Genomic DNA, 20,766 nt, shown 5'->3' with positions numbered 1-20,766 from the left:
ATTCTACAGTGGAAACTCACGGGTGTTGGCCTCTTTGCTGTTGTTTATTACAAAACAGATGTGCCAACTATGGCCAAATAGAAGCAGCAATAGGCGACTGAGGTTTACTCCAAGGAAGTTAGCAGGCGAGTGGAAACTTGAATATGAACTCATGGGAAAATGCAACCCAGCTTCTTAGTGGCTTGTGTTTAACCGAACTTGTCATATTTGTTTGGGCGAGTCCAAGATAAAGCATTTCAAAGTCTTAGGTTTTTGCAGACCAAGAGTTGATAATTTGAGGTCGAAATGTAGTGTCTAAGTGAAACAGACGGCCTTTCATATTTTATACCAGCATATTACATGGTTGTTAATAATGTCGTTGTAAAACTGTGATCTTAAAATTTATTCCACCAATCTCTAATTTTACAGAAATTGCTACTGTTGCCCGTAATATTAACTAGTGGCATCCCCATTTAAGTACATAATGGATGGACCCATTCAGAAACAGGTGAACAATATCAATCTGACTAATATCTTCCTGGCATCTAAATTGGGATTTCCTCTGAGATGCACTCATTGCCATGCTCAGAAGACCAAACAATGTCCATAAGGTTGAATGTGAGATGCCTTAAGAGATGGAGCTCAACAGGAAATAAAATACCCACTGTGAACATACACAGGATGCTGTTTCACGAGGGCAGGAAAGTACCACTGACGCAGGTCGGGAGGTAGCATCCTATCCCAGGAAGTTACAAGCCACTCATCTGCATTTCTGGTCCTCTTCAAATCCCAGTGAGGGGAAGTACCGCCAAATTCTTTGTCTCTATTTTTGGGTTGTTTTTCATGATCTGGTGAATTGATTCTGCAGTGTTTCCTCTCCTTTAGTTTGCCAAGGCACATATTTTGTATATTAATTTTCATTTTTCTCTCTTACAGTTTACTTACATTAAGCCAAATAGGGCAGTGATCAACCACACCCTGCAGATGGGGTTTCACCTTTCAGGATGGTTCTCATTCCTCCACAAATCCATGGGATACATCTTGATCACCTTTATTGAGGTTTGGCCTCGTTTGCATTCTTTCTCCACACACAATAGCTCATGTGATACCAGATCTCAAACACCAAAGACGAGCAGAAAGGAAGAAAAATACTGGCAACTACACAGTAAATTCTGCAGAGTAAATTAGACTCTATTTACATGTACAATGGGACCAAATACACTCAGTTTTAGAGTAATATTTACACTTGGAAGAGAGTAAAATAAAGAATTTGAAAAAATAAATAAAAGTCAGTTAAGGGTTGAGGGACAAACTCACGATCTTCAGCTTGGGAATTAGTCAATCTACTTCCTGAGCCAACGCAGCTCCTGCTCTGTGTTAGTATATTACTCAGGTCAGCTGGAATCTTCCTAACTCAAAGAGACCAAAAACAGTCTCTTGGACATAAGCACAGTAGGATGGGCATAGCTCAGGTGGTAGTGTGGCAGTCTCCCAAGATGAAGGTCGTGAGTTTGTTCCTCAACCCTTGAGTGACTTTTATTTCCCTAATTCTTTATTTTACCCTATTCCAAGTGTAAATATTAGCCTAGTCTAAAACTTAGTCTATTTGGTGCCACTGTAAATAGTCAAATTTACTACAGTCAAATTTACTCTACAGAATTTACTGTGTATAGACCATGTGGAATTCACTCAAAAGTGACGGTGGCAATCATTCAGTATGCTTCCAAAACAGTGCGTAGAAAAATATTTCATAAAGAATTACGGCTATTTACACAGTTCCAAGTTATGAGTTAAGTGGTGGCTCATTGTATGTTTCAGCCCCCTCCCTCCCCCAAAGGATGTGCTGCTAAAATTCCATTATATCACACCCTCAATGAGATGAGCAAAATGTCATGATTTTTTTCCGATGCTGTCATTTTACAGTTTTTTGCTTCTTTTTCCTGCACCTCCCACTGGGGATTCTGCCCGGCCTGAAACTAGTGCGATTTTCTTTCCCAAAATGTGTCCACTTAGAGCAAAGAAGGTATGCGAAAATGGACGCAAACTGCAAAATCCCACATCCAGATTGAGATGCTTGGACGTGCTGACACAAGACCGTGCGGTTGGAAACAGCTGGAAATGTCTGTGGATTGATGTGCAATACAGTACAAACGCAGGCTGCCATTTTCATGTGCACGCGCTTCACACGGGCCAGTCAGCTGTGTGTAATGTACGCTATGTGATTTAATACACAACGAGCTTGTGTGCACATGCGAAAAAAGAGGACATGCGAATACTTTTCCAAGGGAGAATATTCAGCATATCAAGCAGATTTACTGCCAAAACACTGGATGAGGACTCCCATGTGTGGTAATAACAGTCATTGACCATGTACTGTAAATGCACATGTCAGAACATGTTCAGTTCGGCAGAAGAGTGTCGTAAACGAATTCACGCTGCATGTTAGCGTGTTGTAGCGTATCAACAGGATACTCCATTTTAGTGTAATTAGTAACATGACAAAAATCAATAAATCAACTGATTTAATTATCACACTTACCATATTGACAGTGCAGATGCAGTAAGGCATGTGCTAGATTCAACCCGGGAAACTTCCCAATCCTTTATCTACTTTGAAGGTTGTGTAGTGTTAAGTTACAAGGTGTGCGTGTATCAGAAAGGGTGTGTTCATAGTCAGTGTCTTTACTGGAACAAAAGATGTATTTGAATCCAAAATGTCACTGTGGAATCCAGACCTTTGTTCAATCCCACTTGAATTCCAGCATCCTCCTCAGTCCATTTATCCCACCGGGCCTCCTACGGCTTTTGTTTCCACTTGGCTTCAGTCACACAACACACAAACACACACTGAGTATTTGTGGTGCCTTCTCTGTGTGCCTAATCTCTTGGCTGAAACCCTTTTACCTCAATGAGTCTCAGAGCTTGAGATGCCAAACCACTAGGATGGGCATTTTCTTTTTCCAAAATCTATTTTTTTTTAAATGAAATCAGAGAAAAATTGTTTATTTTGTGCCATTTGGTGACAACAAAGAAAACATTTGAAATCAGGTTTGAGGGTGGAAGTGGACACGGTTATTGTTTCTGTTGAAAAGTGATGAAAACATCACATGCACACGTGCTTTCAGTATAGGCATGCTTGAGTACATCACAATTAAAACAATCATGAGGAATATACTGGCACTATTGCGCTTATGGACATATCGTATTTCTTCAAGTATTGGCCAAGCCAGAAGACAACATGCATAATGCAGATGCTCAAACTGCGCAGAAATAGTAAGCAATAATAAATAATGTAAAAATTGAACATCCCATACCGTTTAGTTGGTCTTGAATTAGGCTAAACGTGGTGATTTCTACTGGCCCGACTCTATTTTTGTTATGTAATGATTGGCACACCTCTAATGTAGCATATTTGGAGGGACCATATTCAATGTGATTTTTTCTTTTTATGCTGCCATAGCACATATCGCAGTTTTACCACTTGAAAGCAAACATTCGGAATTGTGTCACTTGAACCACACGGTGTAAATCCAGTCCAAGTGGGGCCACTGATGGGAAGAAAATAGACATCTATTTGAGGATGATGCACCCGGTGATTAATTGGGGAACAGCCTTTATTAGACTACAGTCTAGCGATGTCAAATTCTGAACCGAGACATAAGCTAACGGAGGATCATTAAAAGACAGTTTTGGATAAGGCCTGAGAGGCTGTTTGAAAGCGCTATATAAATAAACTTTAGTTGAGTTGAGTACAATCAGTGATGTCATTAACTCGTGACAGAGTTTTCAGTCATTCTTGCACTTCTGTGTTCATGGGGATAATACTGACATTTGCCTTCTGTATGTTCAACTTTTTCAAAACACAAAAATGTTGTCATGTAACAGAGATTGACTGACCCTGTCTAAACTCTAAAGGTTGTTTAAAGAAAAATTCCCCAAAGAGGTTCAAGTCTATTGAGGATAATCCAAATTCAGCTGGTATTTTCCTTTGGTGTTTATGTCCTCATATCTATTACTGTCAAAGTGGGAAGAAGATGTGCTGAAGTTAAAATGTATTTCTGTCCTTGCAAGTGGGGTGGGGGCGGGGGATCTTTCTGACTCACATCCAAGATGTTAATGGTGAACATAAGCTTGTTTACTATTCCTGGTTGGAGAAACTTGACAGGGGAGGAGTGAGGAGAGATGAGGTAAATCAAGTTGGATAGAAGACGCCTGCGGGTTCTTCCATGGCGTTAACTTCATAATAAAGTTTTAAGTCTGAAAGGAAACAACCAAGTAAATCTGTAGTTATTTACCTATTCCTGAAAATGTGTCATGAGAGTGAGGAGCTGCTCTGCCTTTTTTACCCACTGCCACGTAATAATGGGACTATAACATAACCACCCACATGCCTTGTTTATCTCCACCAATGACTGGCGCAAAATGGAGATTTCACTTTGCCATGTATGTCAATCAAAGGGTAAACACCAGGTATAGAATAACCTTCGTATGACTCAAAAACAAATCCAATGGTGATGGACTGACATCTTGTGTGTTTTTGTTTGATGGATTGTTTGTTTGTTTGTTTGTTTGTTTGTTTGTTTGTTTGTTTTAACAGCGTGTGTTCTACCCATACTATCTTTGCGATCAACCTATTGGGTACCTCTGTTCGAGAGTGAAAGAACCACTTTGAAGCAGCTATCGTGTAAAAGACAAAGTCAAAAAGCTGCACTGATAGAAAAAATTAACATTAGTTAACAGTGTTGTTTCCAGCACTTACTGTACTTGATTACTCTGTGAAACGTGGAATAGTGGGATTTTTTTTCTTTTTTTTTTTCTTCTTCTTCTTTTTAAATGAAGGCATGCGAAACAAAATGCTTTCATAGTCTTGGACACTAGCTTGTTGTCTGGACCCTGGGCTGTATTACCACTAGTAGAAGCAAGCAGCCGGCTGCTGCAAAAACTTGCTGCTGCCCAGTGTGGCAGAAAACGTTGAGAGGACTGTCTAATTCTAATGAAGACAGGTTCGCCGTTGACTAGCAGTAGTCTATGTGTGTGTTGAATACCATCACTGTTATGTCCTAATTATGGGAACAATCAAAACTATACAAAATCGCAATACAACAGCACGCATTTACACATCATCTGGAGCAGATCAGAATCAATGTTTATCTGATAACTTCAACAAACTAAATAAAATACATTGTTACAGTGTTTTGATAGTCGAAGTTGACTGTAGCAAATTTTGTGATGACCAACCAATTAAAAGATGAAAAAATGCTTGCATATTGTAGCAGACTGGCCTTGTGATGCAGGATAAAATTTGAGTGGCAAAAACAACAAAAAATAAAAACAACCATTTACAGTACATACATCCATATTTCCAGTACTGCTGCCAACAGAATTGCTATGGAATTAAATAAAAATTTTGTATGGGAAATATTACACATTAAATCAGTTTCTTTAATTGAACAAATATAATTATTTAGGTAGAAAATTGTAGGTCTGTCCTTCTGATCGTGTTTAGGCCAGGAGCGAGTGCCTACCTGTCACTGAGGGCTCACCACTGGTAAAAAGTTAAGGGGCGAACAGTTTTAAAAGGCCACATAGTTTTATTTTGAAATGCTCACATTACCGGAAACACTTCACTTTAATGCAGTGACTTTGACAATGGTGCCTCCGGCACATTTGCATGGCCGAGGACCGTCGGGCTACTCGGAGTGAGAACTTGGCGTCTCACTTCAGTTTGGATTTGCGCAGAGTTTGTACAATATAAAAGAAAATATCACACGGGAAGAAAAAAAAACAAAAACTAAATTATGGTCTGAAGAGGATTTCCGTTTTCAAACTTGGGAGTTCGTCTCTCCTGGCTGATTTTGGTGGATTTACAGTCATCTTGAACCGCCGCAGCAACACATTAGTCAATGTTTTAATTTCATGTAATTGTTTGGGTGGACAGTATTGTTACTGTAGTCATGGAAAGCCACTTGTTGCTGATATGGTTTCTCATGTGTTTGCTCCCGAGGACTTTGAATGCACAAGCTGATGCACCTGAGGGAGGTGAGTCAAATTTAAAATCAATTACAAAATTATTTGTTTTCAGGCAGAAGTTCAAGACAGAAAGATAAGACGCTCATAATAGTAATCTAGCAAATAGACCCTGTAATAGTGGCAATTAAACTTTTTATTTGCATTTTTTTTTATTATAATGATAACAATACTGATTTATAGGCTGCAGTATATTGCGTATATATATATATATATATATATATATATATATATATATATATATATATATATATATATATACAAGTACAATAATAATAATAATAATCATCATCATCATCATCATATAATAATCATCATCATAATAATAATGATGATGATGATGATTATTATGTAGTTCTATTCGGTTATCAAGTAAATAATATTAAAAGTCAAGTTTACTTACTTGAGTGTTTATTCTATTTGTTGTTTATATCAGGGCCGTTAGGTTTAAATATATTTATTCAATTCAATATAATATTTTTAATTCAATTGTTCCATCCATTAATCCAATAGTCAGAAACTTTATTCTGCAATAAAGTGTATTGCAAAACCATTTTCCCCCGAATACTGTTTATAAACCAAATTGTTGTTGTTTATTTGGTATTGCTTAATGATTAAAAAGACAACAACTAAACAACAAGCAATATCACGTGAGAGGAAATGCTATTGTACTCGCCAACCTTTTTGCAACTGGATTGTTCAAAAGCAGAATAATTAGTCTACTTTTTTGAAGGACTACAGAGATCAGAGAATAATTGCTCTTGATAGACTGAAATCAGAAAAAAATATATATATATTTTAAGTTAAACAATTGCCCAGGGCAATTATTTGATTCTCAAAATAGTTGGTGATTAATTTGATTAGATTGGTTGTCAATTGATTGGTTAATTTTGACAACTCTAGTTTACTTGTTTACGATACAACACTAAAATATATGACATTATAGTGTCAAGATGTCATTCTGTCTTTCTGTCTGCCTGCTGTATATTCCAACACAAATAGACGGTTCCTTCAAAACAAAAACTTCAAGCATCCAGGAGACTAAACTCAGTGGTATTACTGCTGAATCTGTCATTGAGATTTAATATAGTACTTGTGAGTGAGATGCTGACACTGTGCTGTGTCCATGAATAGGGGATGATCGCACAATGAGCCCCTACGGAGGTCAGAAAAAAAAATAAAGTTCTGCACCTGTTAATATTTGCATGTCATCAACCTTAAACATACAGAAATAAAGGGCACATTTGATGGATTGCAGGTGAATTTTGAAAACAATGACGTGTGAAATTAGAATGCAGCAGATCGTTTTCTGGAGTACCTTATAGCCATCTGGACTTTACTGTAAAAAATCATTCCATATGTTCTGCAGGTTGCGAACCCATGGATTGGGGTGGCCATGGGGGGCCTTGTTTTTCAGTCATCATATCAGTCAAAGTGTTAGGAGTCCATCAATATACTATATCTATCTGTATATACTAATGGACACAGCACTGTACATGAACTAGGAAACCGACAAAAACATATGGACAAAAGTATTGAGACATATCTTAATCAGTCAATTAATTAATCAGGCTTTTGACTGGCCATTGATTCTCAAAGTGTGGTACTAGCACCCCTAGTAGTACTAGGAGACACTCTCGAGGTACCAGAAAAAATAACAGCACAAGTACAGTTCAGTTGTATTTCAAATTTTAGTACAATTTTGCTATATTTAGGTGCAGTGTTAATGTTCAAACTGTGCAAAATGTTACAGTGACTCATAATATTATTTTTATGAACTCTTAGACCTACAAGGCTACTGTATTTTAACATTGGTCATTATGGTGAAACTTGGAGCGCTCAGTATTTTCCCACTTTTAAGTATTCTGAATACTTAATTTTACCAAGACATTTTGGACAATTCATTTTTTTCCACAGTCCAAAAAGGCATGCTTGGTTGAGTTTGGTGTGGAACAAACTGACAACCTATGACCTTTAAACCCATCAAATAGTTTCGGAATGAACTGGAACATAGAGGCAGTAGGCCTTCTCTCAGACTGACTCCATACTGTCCTCCAGTTTTACTTTCTCTATAGGTTAACTTAACTGCCAGGCATGACTTCCCCATATATTGTATCTACAGATGTTTCAGATAACAGCATACCTGCACAAAGATACAGATGGTGGGGAGTGGGCTAGTTGCTGTGATATGGAGAACCCCTTCACACTCCAAAGTTCAAACAATGAGCCTTTTTATAAAGAATCCTCCGTGCTGATGGAAAGACAAGCAGCAAACATGTATGTGTGTTTGTGTGTACTAGAATTGTGTATGGTTACAAGCCTCACTGCAAACAGGAAACCTTTCAACTTTACAATTTGTCACGACATTCAGGTGTGAACAAGGTTATAATTATGATTAGGATCATTCTGAAGCAACATTCTGGTTGCTTTCTGAGCGCTTATCTGACACTTGCACGAATCCTTTACTTCCAATAATGGTCTCAAAATCGGACACTGCACATCGCTTTTTTTTTTTTTTTTTACTGTCTGTCTGTTGCTGTCACTTTTTGTGCGGCGTGCATGACCATCCAAACATTCCTCCCCGTCTCTCACATGGAACTACCCGCAGACCGCCCTCTTCTTTTTTTACTGCCTTCTCTGTTCCCTTGCCCGACCTCCTTTCTTCACTCACCCGACACCTTCCAGCCAAATAATCCTAATTTGGTACCCACCACCTTTATATGATCTAATTTAATCTTTTAACCCCATTAAACATTGGCATTTCACTACATTGCCTCACTTGACTGAGGTAAATGTACAATCAAGTAATTGTTTAGTTGTTAATTTTACTTTTAATGCACATCTCTTTAGAAATTATCTGAATTACAGACAAGTGTTTTTTAGATGGAATACTGTAATGCTATCCCGAGGAGTTGCTGTATAGTAGGGGTGTGAATTGCCTCGTACCTGACGATTCGATTCGTATCACGATTCACAGGTCACGATTCGATTCGATACCGATTAATCCCGATACGAATTTCTAAGTCGATTGTTGCGATTTTTTTTCATTCAAATTTAGAAAATACTAATCAGTAAGCTTGTAGTGTAAGATTTATATGAAAATGTATTATTTATTTATCTGAAATTTCAGTCTTATAGAGGTTGTAATCTGTTTCATGTTTAAACAGCATTAAAATAAAATATTAAGGCTTAATGTTCCGTTCATATAACATTCTTCCATGCTTAAGGTGTGAATCCTAAAAAAAAAAAAAAAAAAAAAAAAAAAAAAAAAAAATCGATTTTGCCTATTATTGAATCGATTCGAGAATCGCGCGATGTAGTATCGCGATATATCGCCGAATCGATTTTTTTTTAACACCCCTACTGTATAGTGTTAGTCATGCATGGATGTAGTTCAAACTTTCTAAATGATCAACACACACAAGGTTGCTATTGTTTCCTCGTGTGTGCAAAATTAGAAACTAGAAACTGCAGGTCCATTAAAGGAGAAGTCAAGTGAGTCGACCATTTTCCCTATAATAATATTTTTTATGTGTTCCCACTGGCCAACATTCTGGTTAACATTGCATTTGTGGTATATGAATTCAGCAGCAAAATCAGCCAGTTTTCATCCTTCCCAGGGAGCGGCCATTTTGCTACTTGCTGTTGACTGAAAATTACATCACAGTGGCTCAGGGCTCAGGAAACAACCAATCACAGCTCAGCTTGCGAACATCACATGACCAAACTTGTAAGGCAGGGGAGACATGATCATCTTGAAATTTCATAGATTGCTCTTTAGGTGATTATCTAAAATTTTGTCTAAATTGCTTCATTTATTTTTATTTCTTTTAACAAACAATAAGAAACATGGTCAGCCAAAACATGACGTCCTTGGCGTATGGTAATCAACTCTCTACCCTGATAAACTGAGAGGCGACTCCTCCTGCTTAGCTTGGGAGCTTTTTATAATTGCAGACTTTCATGCTTTAATAGTTTATGAAACTTGTTTTGAGGTTTTGGAGATGTGTACGATTTTTGAGGCATGGACGTTAACCTCGAGAAAACTTTGAAACTATTGAGAATGAGACTGTAGATTAACATCAGAACATGCAACTACCTGTTTGGAGAGTAATTGTAAGGAGTGAGATATGCAATTGTGGGGGGGAGTTCAGAGAAAGATTTAGAGCTCCAGATAGGTGCAGATATGCAATTTTGATGTGTTAAATTACTACATTTGTAGTTTGAAAAAGAAAAGGAATGTGCTATCACAGTTTTCTATGTGCATATTTTTTTTCTTTTCAAAATCTCAAGAGGAGCCTGATGGAGACTTTTGAATTGTACAGAGAGATAGATTCAGCTTGAAAACAATTGATTTATCCTAGTGGGGCAATTAACGTAAAAAAGAGCAGCACAGTTATTGATGCAAGTTCTCAATATATTGTAGATACATAACTATCAATTAATATTAGCACCCCTCTTTTTCTGATGATTTTTGTACGTAACTGGTCAAAATCAACAAAATAAATCTGCATTTTCCAAAAACAAGTACATAACTTCCATCGTTAACCACGGTTATTATAGTTTTGAAATTTTCATTTTAGTTTTTATTTCATTTTGAGTTTTGTTTTTTAAATTTAATTAGTTTTAAATAGTTTTTAGGGTGATGCTGTTAGTTTTTATTAGTTTTATTTATTTAAAAATGTTTAGTTTTAGTTTAGTTTTAGTTACAGTATTAGTTTTAGTTTTAAAAATGTATTATTATTATTATTATTATTATCATTATTTGTGCGCAATATTTAAAAAACACCATTGGAGTGATGTCATGTGAAGGTGCTTTTCTATTGGTTGCTGCTAGATGATGTCACTTCTGTGACATACTTTCAAACCTCCTTATTTTGGCGGTTAATGTCAAAATACATCTACCGTACTTAAAATCACATTTAAAATCATCCCCAAAGGCTCACGCATTAAATTAATTACCAAAGACTAAAACGAAGGATATTTTTTGCTACAATTATAGTTTAGTTTTGTAAACATAAAATGTAGTTTCAGCTAGTTTTCGTTTTTTTAAAAAACCATTTTTGTTCTTATTTTATTTTGTGTACGAAATTGCTTTTTGAATTTTAGATTTAGTTTTTTTCGTTAACTAAAATAACCTTGGCTGTAACACATCTGACAAAAAAAAAAAAAAAAAAAAAAAAAAAAAAAAAGTAAGACTTTAACTTTTTATTAACTTGTCTTGTATTTTTCTCCACAGTTCTTAACTGCTGCGAGGGGGACGTCCTTTTCCTATTGGATTCCTCTGGTAGCGTGTCATCCTATGAGCACTCCCGCATGCTTGACTTCCTGTCTGAGCTCCTCCTACCGTTTTCCCTGGGGGAGGATCAGGTGAGGATTGGACTTCTACAGGTGGGCACCCAACCACGCCTTGAGTTTGGCTTTGATACCTTCCGCACTCAAAGTGGCCTGCAGGGGGCGTTGAGGGGCATCAAACCCCTCAGGGGGGACACCAACACCGTTGAGGCACTGAAGATTGCAAAGGATCGTGTGCTGAGACCAGGACCTGGGGACGGGGCCCGCCCGGGGCTGCCTCGGGTGCTGGTGTGGCTGACGGATGGGGTGAAACCGGGTGATGTGATTGGCCCAATGACTGAGCTGAGGGAGGAAGGTGTGGCCGTGCTGGTGGTCTCCACCGGCCATGGTAATTATCAGGTGTTGAGGCAAGTTGTGTCGCCACCTGCTGAGAACCACCTGTACTTTGTGGACATCGATGACATGAGCATCATCTTAGAGGATCTGCGCGATGCCATCATCGGTGAGTTTGACGGATCTGTCTATTTAATAAATGATCATGAAGAAGGAAATTAGTGGTCAAAACAATAGTTTGCACAGCATAGCATGTCATAGCAGTCCTCAGATCCAATTGATTGATTTCACTAACACTAGGGCTGGGCAAACCTCACGATACGATACGTATCACGATGCAGGGGTCACGATACAATACGTATTGCAATACATATGTATTCCAATACTTGATCTTCAAGGCGATACATATCCCGATATTTCACATTCATTTAATTGCATTTTATAATAACAGTCATATGTTTAAAGGATATGTTTATTATGCTGGATGACAAAAATGTTTTTGTTAGTAGCTCTTCTGGTTTACCAGCAAGCAGCATGCCTGTTCTAAATATGTACATACTGCAGAGCAAGGAGCAGTTTTCACAGCACACTGGGAAAATGTATTAATAGGCATGAGCCGATATGAGTAAAAATATCAAAGTATTAAAATTACAGCTCTAAAAAGTGCTTATTTGAAATATTTGGGGAAATAAAAACAGCATTTTTTTTCATGTAACACATTGTATTTCGTTTTTTCAACAAAATATAGGAAAATCGGTACATCAAGACACAAGTGCCATGTTAAGTTTATAAGTAAATAAATGCTGATATTCTTCCTCTGCCTTGATTTTTCTTAGCAAGACACAGTGTCCAATCACTTGTGAGCTATTTTTGCATTAATTGAAGGCAATTAACTTCAAAGACGCTGCTGGTTTTTATTTTTTTAGGTACAATGCAAGCTGCAAAGGCAAACGCTAACTACCTATTTAAAGTTAATGAGCAATATCGATTCTTTTTTTTTTTTTTTTTTTTTTTTAAAGAGCTCAGAATTGTTCATTCGGTAGTCTTACCGATTCAACGTCTTATCATCATTGCTCTTTTTTTTTTTTTTTTGTGTGTGTGTGTGTGTATGTGTGCGTGCGTTTGCGTGTGTGCGTTTGCGTGCGTGCGTGTGCGTGCAAATACGTATAAATTTATACTCATTAATTCACCTAAAACCTTATAAATATCCCATTACCCTTCACCTTAACCAGGTACTTCAGAATCTTGCCAGAGTCGTGAGGTTCAAATTGTCAGGAGACCAGAGAAAAGGTCAGAAAAAATAAAGAGAAAAGAAAGATAAATCAAAGTGAAATCCAGCACCGACCAAACACTTCCTGCCTTCCCAATGGTTACAAAATCAAAGTCTTACACCAACCCCGGAAGCCTCTAAATTCCAACAAATTAGCGAGATCTCAAGAGACCAGAGGAAAAACTAAAGAGAGGAAGGAGGGAAGGATCGATGAGGCAGAGTGAGATCCATAGAAGCCAGTACATCCAATCCATCAAAGTGAAATCCAGCACCAACCAAACCCCTCCTGCGTGGTTACAAAACCAGAGTCATATGCCAACCCCAGAAACCTCAAACTTCCAATAAATTGAGATCTCAAGTGACCAGAGGAGAAACTAAAGAGAGGAAGGAGGGAAGGATAGATAAAGCAAAGTGAGATCCACAGACACCAGCACCCACTGATTCAAGGGGCTGTGGGAGGGACAGGCAAATTCTGTTTGAGTTTCAGTAGATGCTGGTGCGATGGATCTGGCATGCATAAGGACCACCACCAAAGAAAGAAGCCGTCAACCGCGGTCCAGCAAAGCGAGCACCGCCCCCCCGGGGAGTACCCAGGCCGCGGCAGCACCAAGGCCACCCCCAAGCCACCCGAGCGGACACCGGTCGGCGAGCCGACCCAGACGCCCGGAACACCCCCGCCCCAGCCCAGGCCCACACCCCCGAGCCCAAGGCCGCAGAACGAGGCCCGGCGGGCCCCCACAGCGCCCCACCGGTCCCCAACCCCCATCCCCCCACGACCCCCCCGCACCCCACCCAAACCCGCCACGACCCAGGCCCCGCCACCACCGGCACCCAAACCCCCGAACACACCCCGACCCCCAACACCCAACCCCCCACCCACCCATACCCCCCCCCCCCCCCCTTGATTCATCAGCAGGCCTCACTAGTGCAAGGTCATTGGTCGGATGGACATGAACATTTTCCTCCAAACTGCAGTGCCCACTTGGAACTGCCACACTCATATCACAAGTTACATTTCGAGTTGCTGTACTTCACCCAAGTTCCGTGCATGCTGCTGCAGACATGGACACTGGATGGCAATCCTGAGTATGGCTGAGCGCATGTGTAATGAGATAGCACGATCTATTCGGGGCTAAATTAGTTGTTACATCCCACGACGCTGTGACAGACAAGACACATACAGATGCATATATTCTTTCCTATATATAGACTGAAGAAAATGTCCAGTTCTCTGCTGCCAGATTAGGTAGCTCCCATGACACCCGCAGGGACTCCGCAACAATTTTACATTAATACTGCAGCTCAAAGCCATGTTAATCAGCACTGCATGGATGAATACGTCATACTTGTATCTGCACAACAAAGACCAAAATATAAACTCCCATATCCCGATAACAACACCACTATATTATTTTTCTACAGGGCCTGACTAGGTCGACTATATCAAGGTCTTATTGCAGGGGTTATGAATGTATTGAGAAACCCAATCTGGTCTGGACTTTGGTTTCGGTCTCAAGTTGAGACATTTTTAGCACTCTGTCTTGCCCCATCATCTTTCCTAAATGATAGTGTGGTCTGTCATGCTGAGTGATATTTTTTGTATGTGGATTTTTGCATTAGGGGCAAGTACAGAATGAACTGCATAATGAATGGCAATAAATGCATTCATACCTACACATAGTGTGTTAATTAATTTGCATATTATTATTATTGCCATTATTATTATTATTATTTATTTATTTTATTATGATTGTTTGTCGCCGAGTAACAAGTGTCAAAAAAAAAAACATGACCAGAACAAAAACACCAAGTAGCTATGTACATTGCTATGTACTAGTGCTGCACGATATTGGAAAAACATGCGCTATGCGATATACTTGCTTAACATAGCGATATTGATATTATTGCGATGTATAACATGTACCTAAAGAAATTACATTTTTATTACCTAATGAAAGAAGAGAACATTTTTCATGTGGCAAAATAAGCAACTTTGATTTAATCTTAGTTAATTAATTGTAATTATGTCTTGATAATTTTCAACTATTGAATGGCGATGCACATTTTAGTTAGCATATGACTGGTCAAATTCATATAAAAAGCATAAAATTCCATATAAAACTTATTGCATGCCTTTGCGATATGCATATTGCAAGGGCCAATATCGCGATATGGATATTTTTTCGATATATTGTGCAGCCCAACTGTGTACATTTGTATTTTATAAATGTTTTACAATTAAACACTGTAGTGTAGTACATTAATGTTGAAAAAGTATAAAACTTTAATTTTGGTATGTAGGCTACTTCAGTTTTTTTTTTTTTTACACTTTAACTTAATTCCATATTTTTTCATTGCGTTTTTCACAGAGATAATCCGCGCCGAGCGTATCACTGTCCGTGACGTGTCCGCCAGTGCAGCCACGCTCCAGTGGCGACCCGTTCTTTCTGGTTTGACGGGCTACTACGAGATCCGCTTCGGTCCACTTCCATCTGGCGGAACAGGAAGTGGAGGAAGCGGGCCTGGGACCAGTCCGAGCACTGGTGGTAGTCAGTACCAGAGACTGGTCCAGTCATCGGACTCCAGCACTGTCAGGCTAACAGGCCTGAAGTCTGAGACAACCTACACTGCCACTTTGACACCAGAGTCCAATGAACAAGCTTTTAACACTCTGTCGGTCACCTTCACAACACAATCAGGTTGGAAATTAAACCCTGTCAACTTTGAGGCATGACCTCTTGCTGTAAACATTATCTTGATTGATGGTTATCTTTTCTTTGATCTCGCTGTCCCACCAGAGGTACAGAGTCCAGCTACGGTCACGGTCTCAGAGTCGGGGCCGACCAGTGTTCGAGTGAGCTGGGGTCCTCTCCAGCCGGAGGCCGTCACAAGTTATTACATAGAATACTCTGCCCTGCCCACTGGAAAGCTGCATGCTGTCACTGTGGATAAACGGCAAAACTCCACGCTCCTCAAGAACCTCCAACCAGGTAGCACATACTTGGTCACTGTCAGCGCCCGGCATTCATCGGGCAAGGAGAAGGCAATGTCGGTCAAAGTCTGCACGCAGGAAGGTGAGCTATATGAACAACTCAACACTATCAAACGCACTGACCTACATTTACAACTTAAGTTCTTTGAAATTGTATTAAATAGTTCCCCAAAATTCTATTCTATTAATCTTGTAGAATTTTTCTTGGCTCCCCTGGTTCCAGTACGTGTATATGGACATTACAAGGAAAAAGTATAATTTTTTATCCAGATTATGATGTACTGTTATATCCCAATATAGTAGTTTTCCTTTAAAATTACATGACATTATTGGTAATTTTCTTTTATCCTTTAACCATTTTTAAAAGAAAAATACATTGCTGCCACCTTTCGAAACCTCACAATTTGGCAAATTATACATTTTTCCAAAAATCTGGCCAGTTCACACATGTGGGTGTCATTTTTACGAATTAACTGATTAGCTCCCAAAAACGTATAAATACGTAATATTTTAAATGTTTTAAGTGTCCCAAAGACGTATTTATACGTTTTTTGTTGGGTTTTTTTTTATGCCAGAGCATAGAGAAGGCTTTTATGCAGTCTCTCTACTGCAGAAAATGGTTGAGTGGCAGCAGAGTATAAGAGATCAACCAGGCCATGTTAAAACTCCCACAGTTTTCCCACCATTCTTGTAATGACTCAGCTGAGTCAATAAAGAATAGAGCCCAAAACTGCAGGCTCGGAGGAGGAAAACTTCCTCGATTTATTCTTTTGGAAAAACCGAAAGCACAAAGCTTGCGCGCAGGCAAGACAACGAAATCTTCAGCGGTGCTCCTGCACACAGGCGAGGGACACGGCAGTAACAAAAGACACTTGCAAAAGGCAAGGAAGAATTGGGAAACACAAAACTCCCGCAAAAGGCAGGGAACACGAATGTAACATAAAGCGCTTGCAACTGCAAGGAAAACTAACATAACCAAAATCGCTTGCAAACGGCAAGGAGAACTAACGTAACAAAAAAACACTTGCTAACAGCAAGGACTAGAAAAATATAAATCACTTGCACCCGGCAAGGACGACACGAAATGTACACGGAATCAATCAACACGAGTCTAACAACAAAAGGCGACGCGGAAATACACACGTGAATACAAGTAAACTAAAGACGACGGCAGATTCAAAAAACTTTACCAACAGGGAAACGCGGAGAACACTTGGACACGAAGATGCGCAAATAATAATCCGACGACGTGCTGTGTTCCTCGGAGTCCTTTTAAAGCCTTGATTGTCAATGCGCTGCAGGTGCGGAGCTGGGGAACGCCCCCCTCGTTGCAGGCACTGGAACACACACACATACACAAGCACAACAGGCTGAGAACCGAACCATGACAATTCTAAGCAGAATTGTGAAAAACGATGAAACTTAGCCATGTTCTATTGCTAATTGCTGCACAGTGGAAACGGATAGGAATATACTTTTTTCCCCTGATAATAGGAGAGACTCTAATATCTCTTTTGGTATGTTCCATATTTTTATAGCAATAGAACATAATATTTCGCGGGCCTTGAAAAATCAGTCAAAATCCAGGAAAACACTTAAGTTAAAATGGTTGGGAATGAATGAGTTAATGACTAATATAAAGTGTTGAAAGCGACTTGCTCTCTCGGCAGCGACGAGGAAACTAATGATACATTGACTACAGGAGGAAATAATCCTACTAATGCAAGCATCTCTTCATGTGTTTTGGTAGTGATTAATGTGTGTACTGCTCTTTGTCCATAAACAAACCAAAAAATCTGTGATCTGCCTTTAGACAGTATTAAAGACTTTATCATATCTACAATGCAGATAGTCTTATACATCATTATATCACACACCTCTGTGCAGTGCAATAGTTTTGGTATTAAAATATGGATTGTATAAGTAAGGTAAACTCCTAATGAAGAATGCACAGCCTGCCATGGTTACCTATTTTTTCCCTGTGCATCTTTTAAATTGTTAGGCAGTTTGTACTAGTGTTGTTCCGATACCGTTTTTTGGCTCCCGATACCGATACCCAGCTTTGCAGTATCGGCCGATACCGATACATTCCGATACTTAAGTTTTTTTTTTTCCTCAACATGAAAAAGCTGTCCTACCATTGGTTCAGAGCATTCAAGGGCCAATAGGATATCTTAGATCGGCATGCAGTGAACATGTCATATATCAGTGAATGTTGTGCACAAGCAAGACACAAGATGCTGCATCCAAAATCCTATATTAGCGTTGGAATTAATGGTATCAGCATGTTACTTGTGAGTAGTCACCGATACCGATACCACTGTTTTTATGCAGTATCGGCACCTCTGCCGATACCAGTATCGGTATCGGAACAACACAAGTTTGTACCATGCTTGGGCATGCTGAAAAGAGAGTCTGGTTCGCTTGACTACTGTGAGTGTTCCCATCTGTGCTGATGGGCAGTACACTTCCTTTTCATGGGCGCACAACTAGGGCGTGTTGTATAATCATTACTTTCATTTAACCCAGTAATTTATGAAAACTGCCACCTTGCACAATAGAAATGAGCAAAATAACTCTAAAGTACTACCTAAAGTCCGGAAAGTGGCAGTTGACATGCAAATATGCAGCTAAGTGGACCGTAGCTCAGTTTTTGTTTTTTTCCTCATCTATAAAATCTGAATTCTATTTGAGGGGAGGCATTTGTTTGTTTAACTGGACAACACAGTCGACAATTAGAACGGCGGCCCCTCATTTAGGATAATAATATTCATGTATCCTTTCTAAATAAGCTTCGGCTTCTACCCGTCAGCCCTTCTTTCGGATGTCAATGTTGCAAATGATGTGATGTGATTGATGTAAGCTGTAATGTGTCCGAAAGGAAAAAAAGAAAAAAAATGAATAAACTAAATTCTGATATTTTTTTCAGTGACTCCAGCACTGGCTGACCTGCAGTTGACTACAGTGGACAGCCACTCTGTACAAGTGGACTGGAAAGGCAGCTTTGATGGTTTGAAGGGCTACTGGCTCACCTGGGAGGGACGACAAAGAGTGGACCAGCGTTCTTCTTTCTACTTGCCACCCAACTCGCTGTCGACTCGACTCACCAACCTCCCTCCTTCTGCAAGGGTGTGCGTGTCACCCATTTATCAGACTGCACGGGGAGAGGGACTGTGTTGCACTACAAAATTTGCCTCAGGTGAGCAACATGCTGTGTACATTTGGTGGTTTCAACCCAATCAATAAGGAATATATAAATAGGTCATGTTTTGACAAGGCAGCCAAATGAGCTAATTGCGAAACTGAAGCAGGTCATGAAACAAGCTGTTACTAGACTAATCAAGTAATTCTGCACCAAAGTTTGTCAATAAATACATTATATATATATATATATATATATATATATATATATATATATATATATATATATATATATATATATATATATATATATATATATATATATATATTATATTTATATTTTCTACATTTTGATTTATTGAAAAAAAATATATAGCAGCATCCTTTAGATCTGGTGCTGCACTATGCCCTTATGCAAACATTCTTTTTTTTAATTAAATTGTATTATTATATTGGCTCATTGTGTCGTTCTCCTTCTACCCTTCTAGATGCATCAACGTACGGCTACCGATCATAGCACTAACAGCCACTGCACCTAACCAAACATGGAGGCTCACGGCAAGAAGAAAAATGTTGACTCTTCATCCATAATTCTTTCCCTTGATTCTCCTGCTCTCTGGATATCATCCAAGAATGATGTGTAGCTTGGCGTACTGAGCACTCATGTGGAAACCATAGACACTAAGGAGTGGTCTGGTACAATGTTGAGCATGTTGTCTGCCAAAATTTGGAACACAAAGGAACTATTTGTTTTGATATTTTTATTAACTTGCCCAGTTTAAATATTTAGACTCTGTTTAACATGATACTTTATTATTGAAGTGTTAATGCTGCCCTTATCATCTTAAATATTAGGAGTATATCTCCATTCAAAGATACACGTTTATTTCATATCATTCTTAATTGTGTGCATAGCTCTTCTATTTGAGGCCCATTGCAGTCTGTTAAAATGTGTTTTAAATAAATAAATAAATAAATAAATGTATTTCTTTAAACGTCATCCTGGGAATACATATAGGGTGCCTTGATTTGTCTTGTTTTTGAGAATGTTTTGCACCATCTCATGCCCGAAACAGTTGTTTTTATTTTATTGTTATATCTTTATACACCACAAGACAAAAGTTAACAATTGGTATATGACAATATTGAACCCTCTAATAACCCTTCAGTTTAAGAGTTGTATTTGTGATCAAACAAATACCCTACAAATGCTTGAAAAAATATTGAGATTCTATTATTCATATTTATTCATCCCAGGTAAATTGGATTATAAGAGGTATTTTTTAATAGAGTATCAGTAAGGCGTTGTTTTTTTTGTTTTTGTTTTCTTTTTAAGGCTGTTACTGAGTTATTCTCTGCTGCCCTCTACTGTCAGCATCCATGCCAGCTTATACTTTCAATATAAAAAGCTTGATTTCCTCAAATAAAAAAAAAGTTTCCTTTTTTTTTGTCTGTTGTTGCTCTATTTTGTAACATCAGCCTGCAATAATTTGGGTTTTTTTCTTCTTCATTTACCCAGCTGCATTAATTTATCCTTTGTCTTTTTATTTCACAATGGACATGTAATAGCAGATTGTTACAATTTCCCCCCCCATAAGTCTGTTAAAGTAACTGCATTAATTCAACGTTTTAAAGTACAGTAATGTGTGTGGATTGCTCTGGGCGTAACTAGAGACTAGTTTGATATTAAATGAAAAAAACATCGGTAGTTTGATTAAAAATAATTTTT

The 20,766-nt window shown here is 38.6% G+C and overlaps 1 protein-coding gene across 2 annotated transcripts; it reads left to right on the top strand.

Moving 5' to 3' along the window:
• Positions 1 to 676: 676 nt before the first annotated feature.
• Positions 677 to 20,037, top strand: vwa1 (von Willebrand factor A domain containing 1). Of its 2 annotated transcripts, XM_077511786.1 has the most exons (7): positions 677 to 771; positions 916 to 1,038; positions 11,246 to 11,803; positions 15,274 to 15,603; positions 15,703 to 15,978; positions 18,826 to 19,095; positions 19,526 to 20,037. In XM_077511786.1, exons 3-7 carry the CDS (start codon positions 11,323 to 11,325, stop codon positions 19,552 to 19,554), a joined length of 1,386 nt encoding a protein of 461 aa, XP_077367912.1. In that variant the 5' UTR covers positions 677 to 771; positions 916 to 1,038; positions 11,246 to 11,322; the 3' UTR covers positions 19,555 to 20,037. The 2 variants fall into 2 exon arrangements, with proteins under 2 accessions (XP_077367912.1, XP_077367911.1); XM_077511785.1 differs by lacking the exons at positions 677 to 771; positions 916 to 1,038 and adding an exon at positions 5,640 to 6,018.
• The last annotated feature ends 729 nt before the right edge of the window (positions 20,038 to 20,766 follow it).

This window comes from Festucalex cinctus, chromosome 2 (genome assembly GCF_051991245.1).
Source record: "Festucalex cinctus isolate MCC-2025b chromosome 2, RoL_Fcin_1.0, whole genome shotgun sequence".
Classification (NCBI taxonomy): Eukaryota; Metazoa; Chordata; class Actinopteri; order Syngnathiformes; family Syngnathidae; genus Festucalex; species Festucalex cinctus.
The sequence above is the reverse complement of the archived record's forward strand: the minus strand, read 5'-3'. Positions and strand labels throughout refer to the sequence as shown.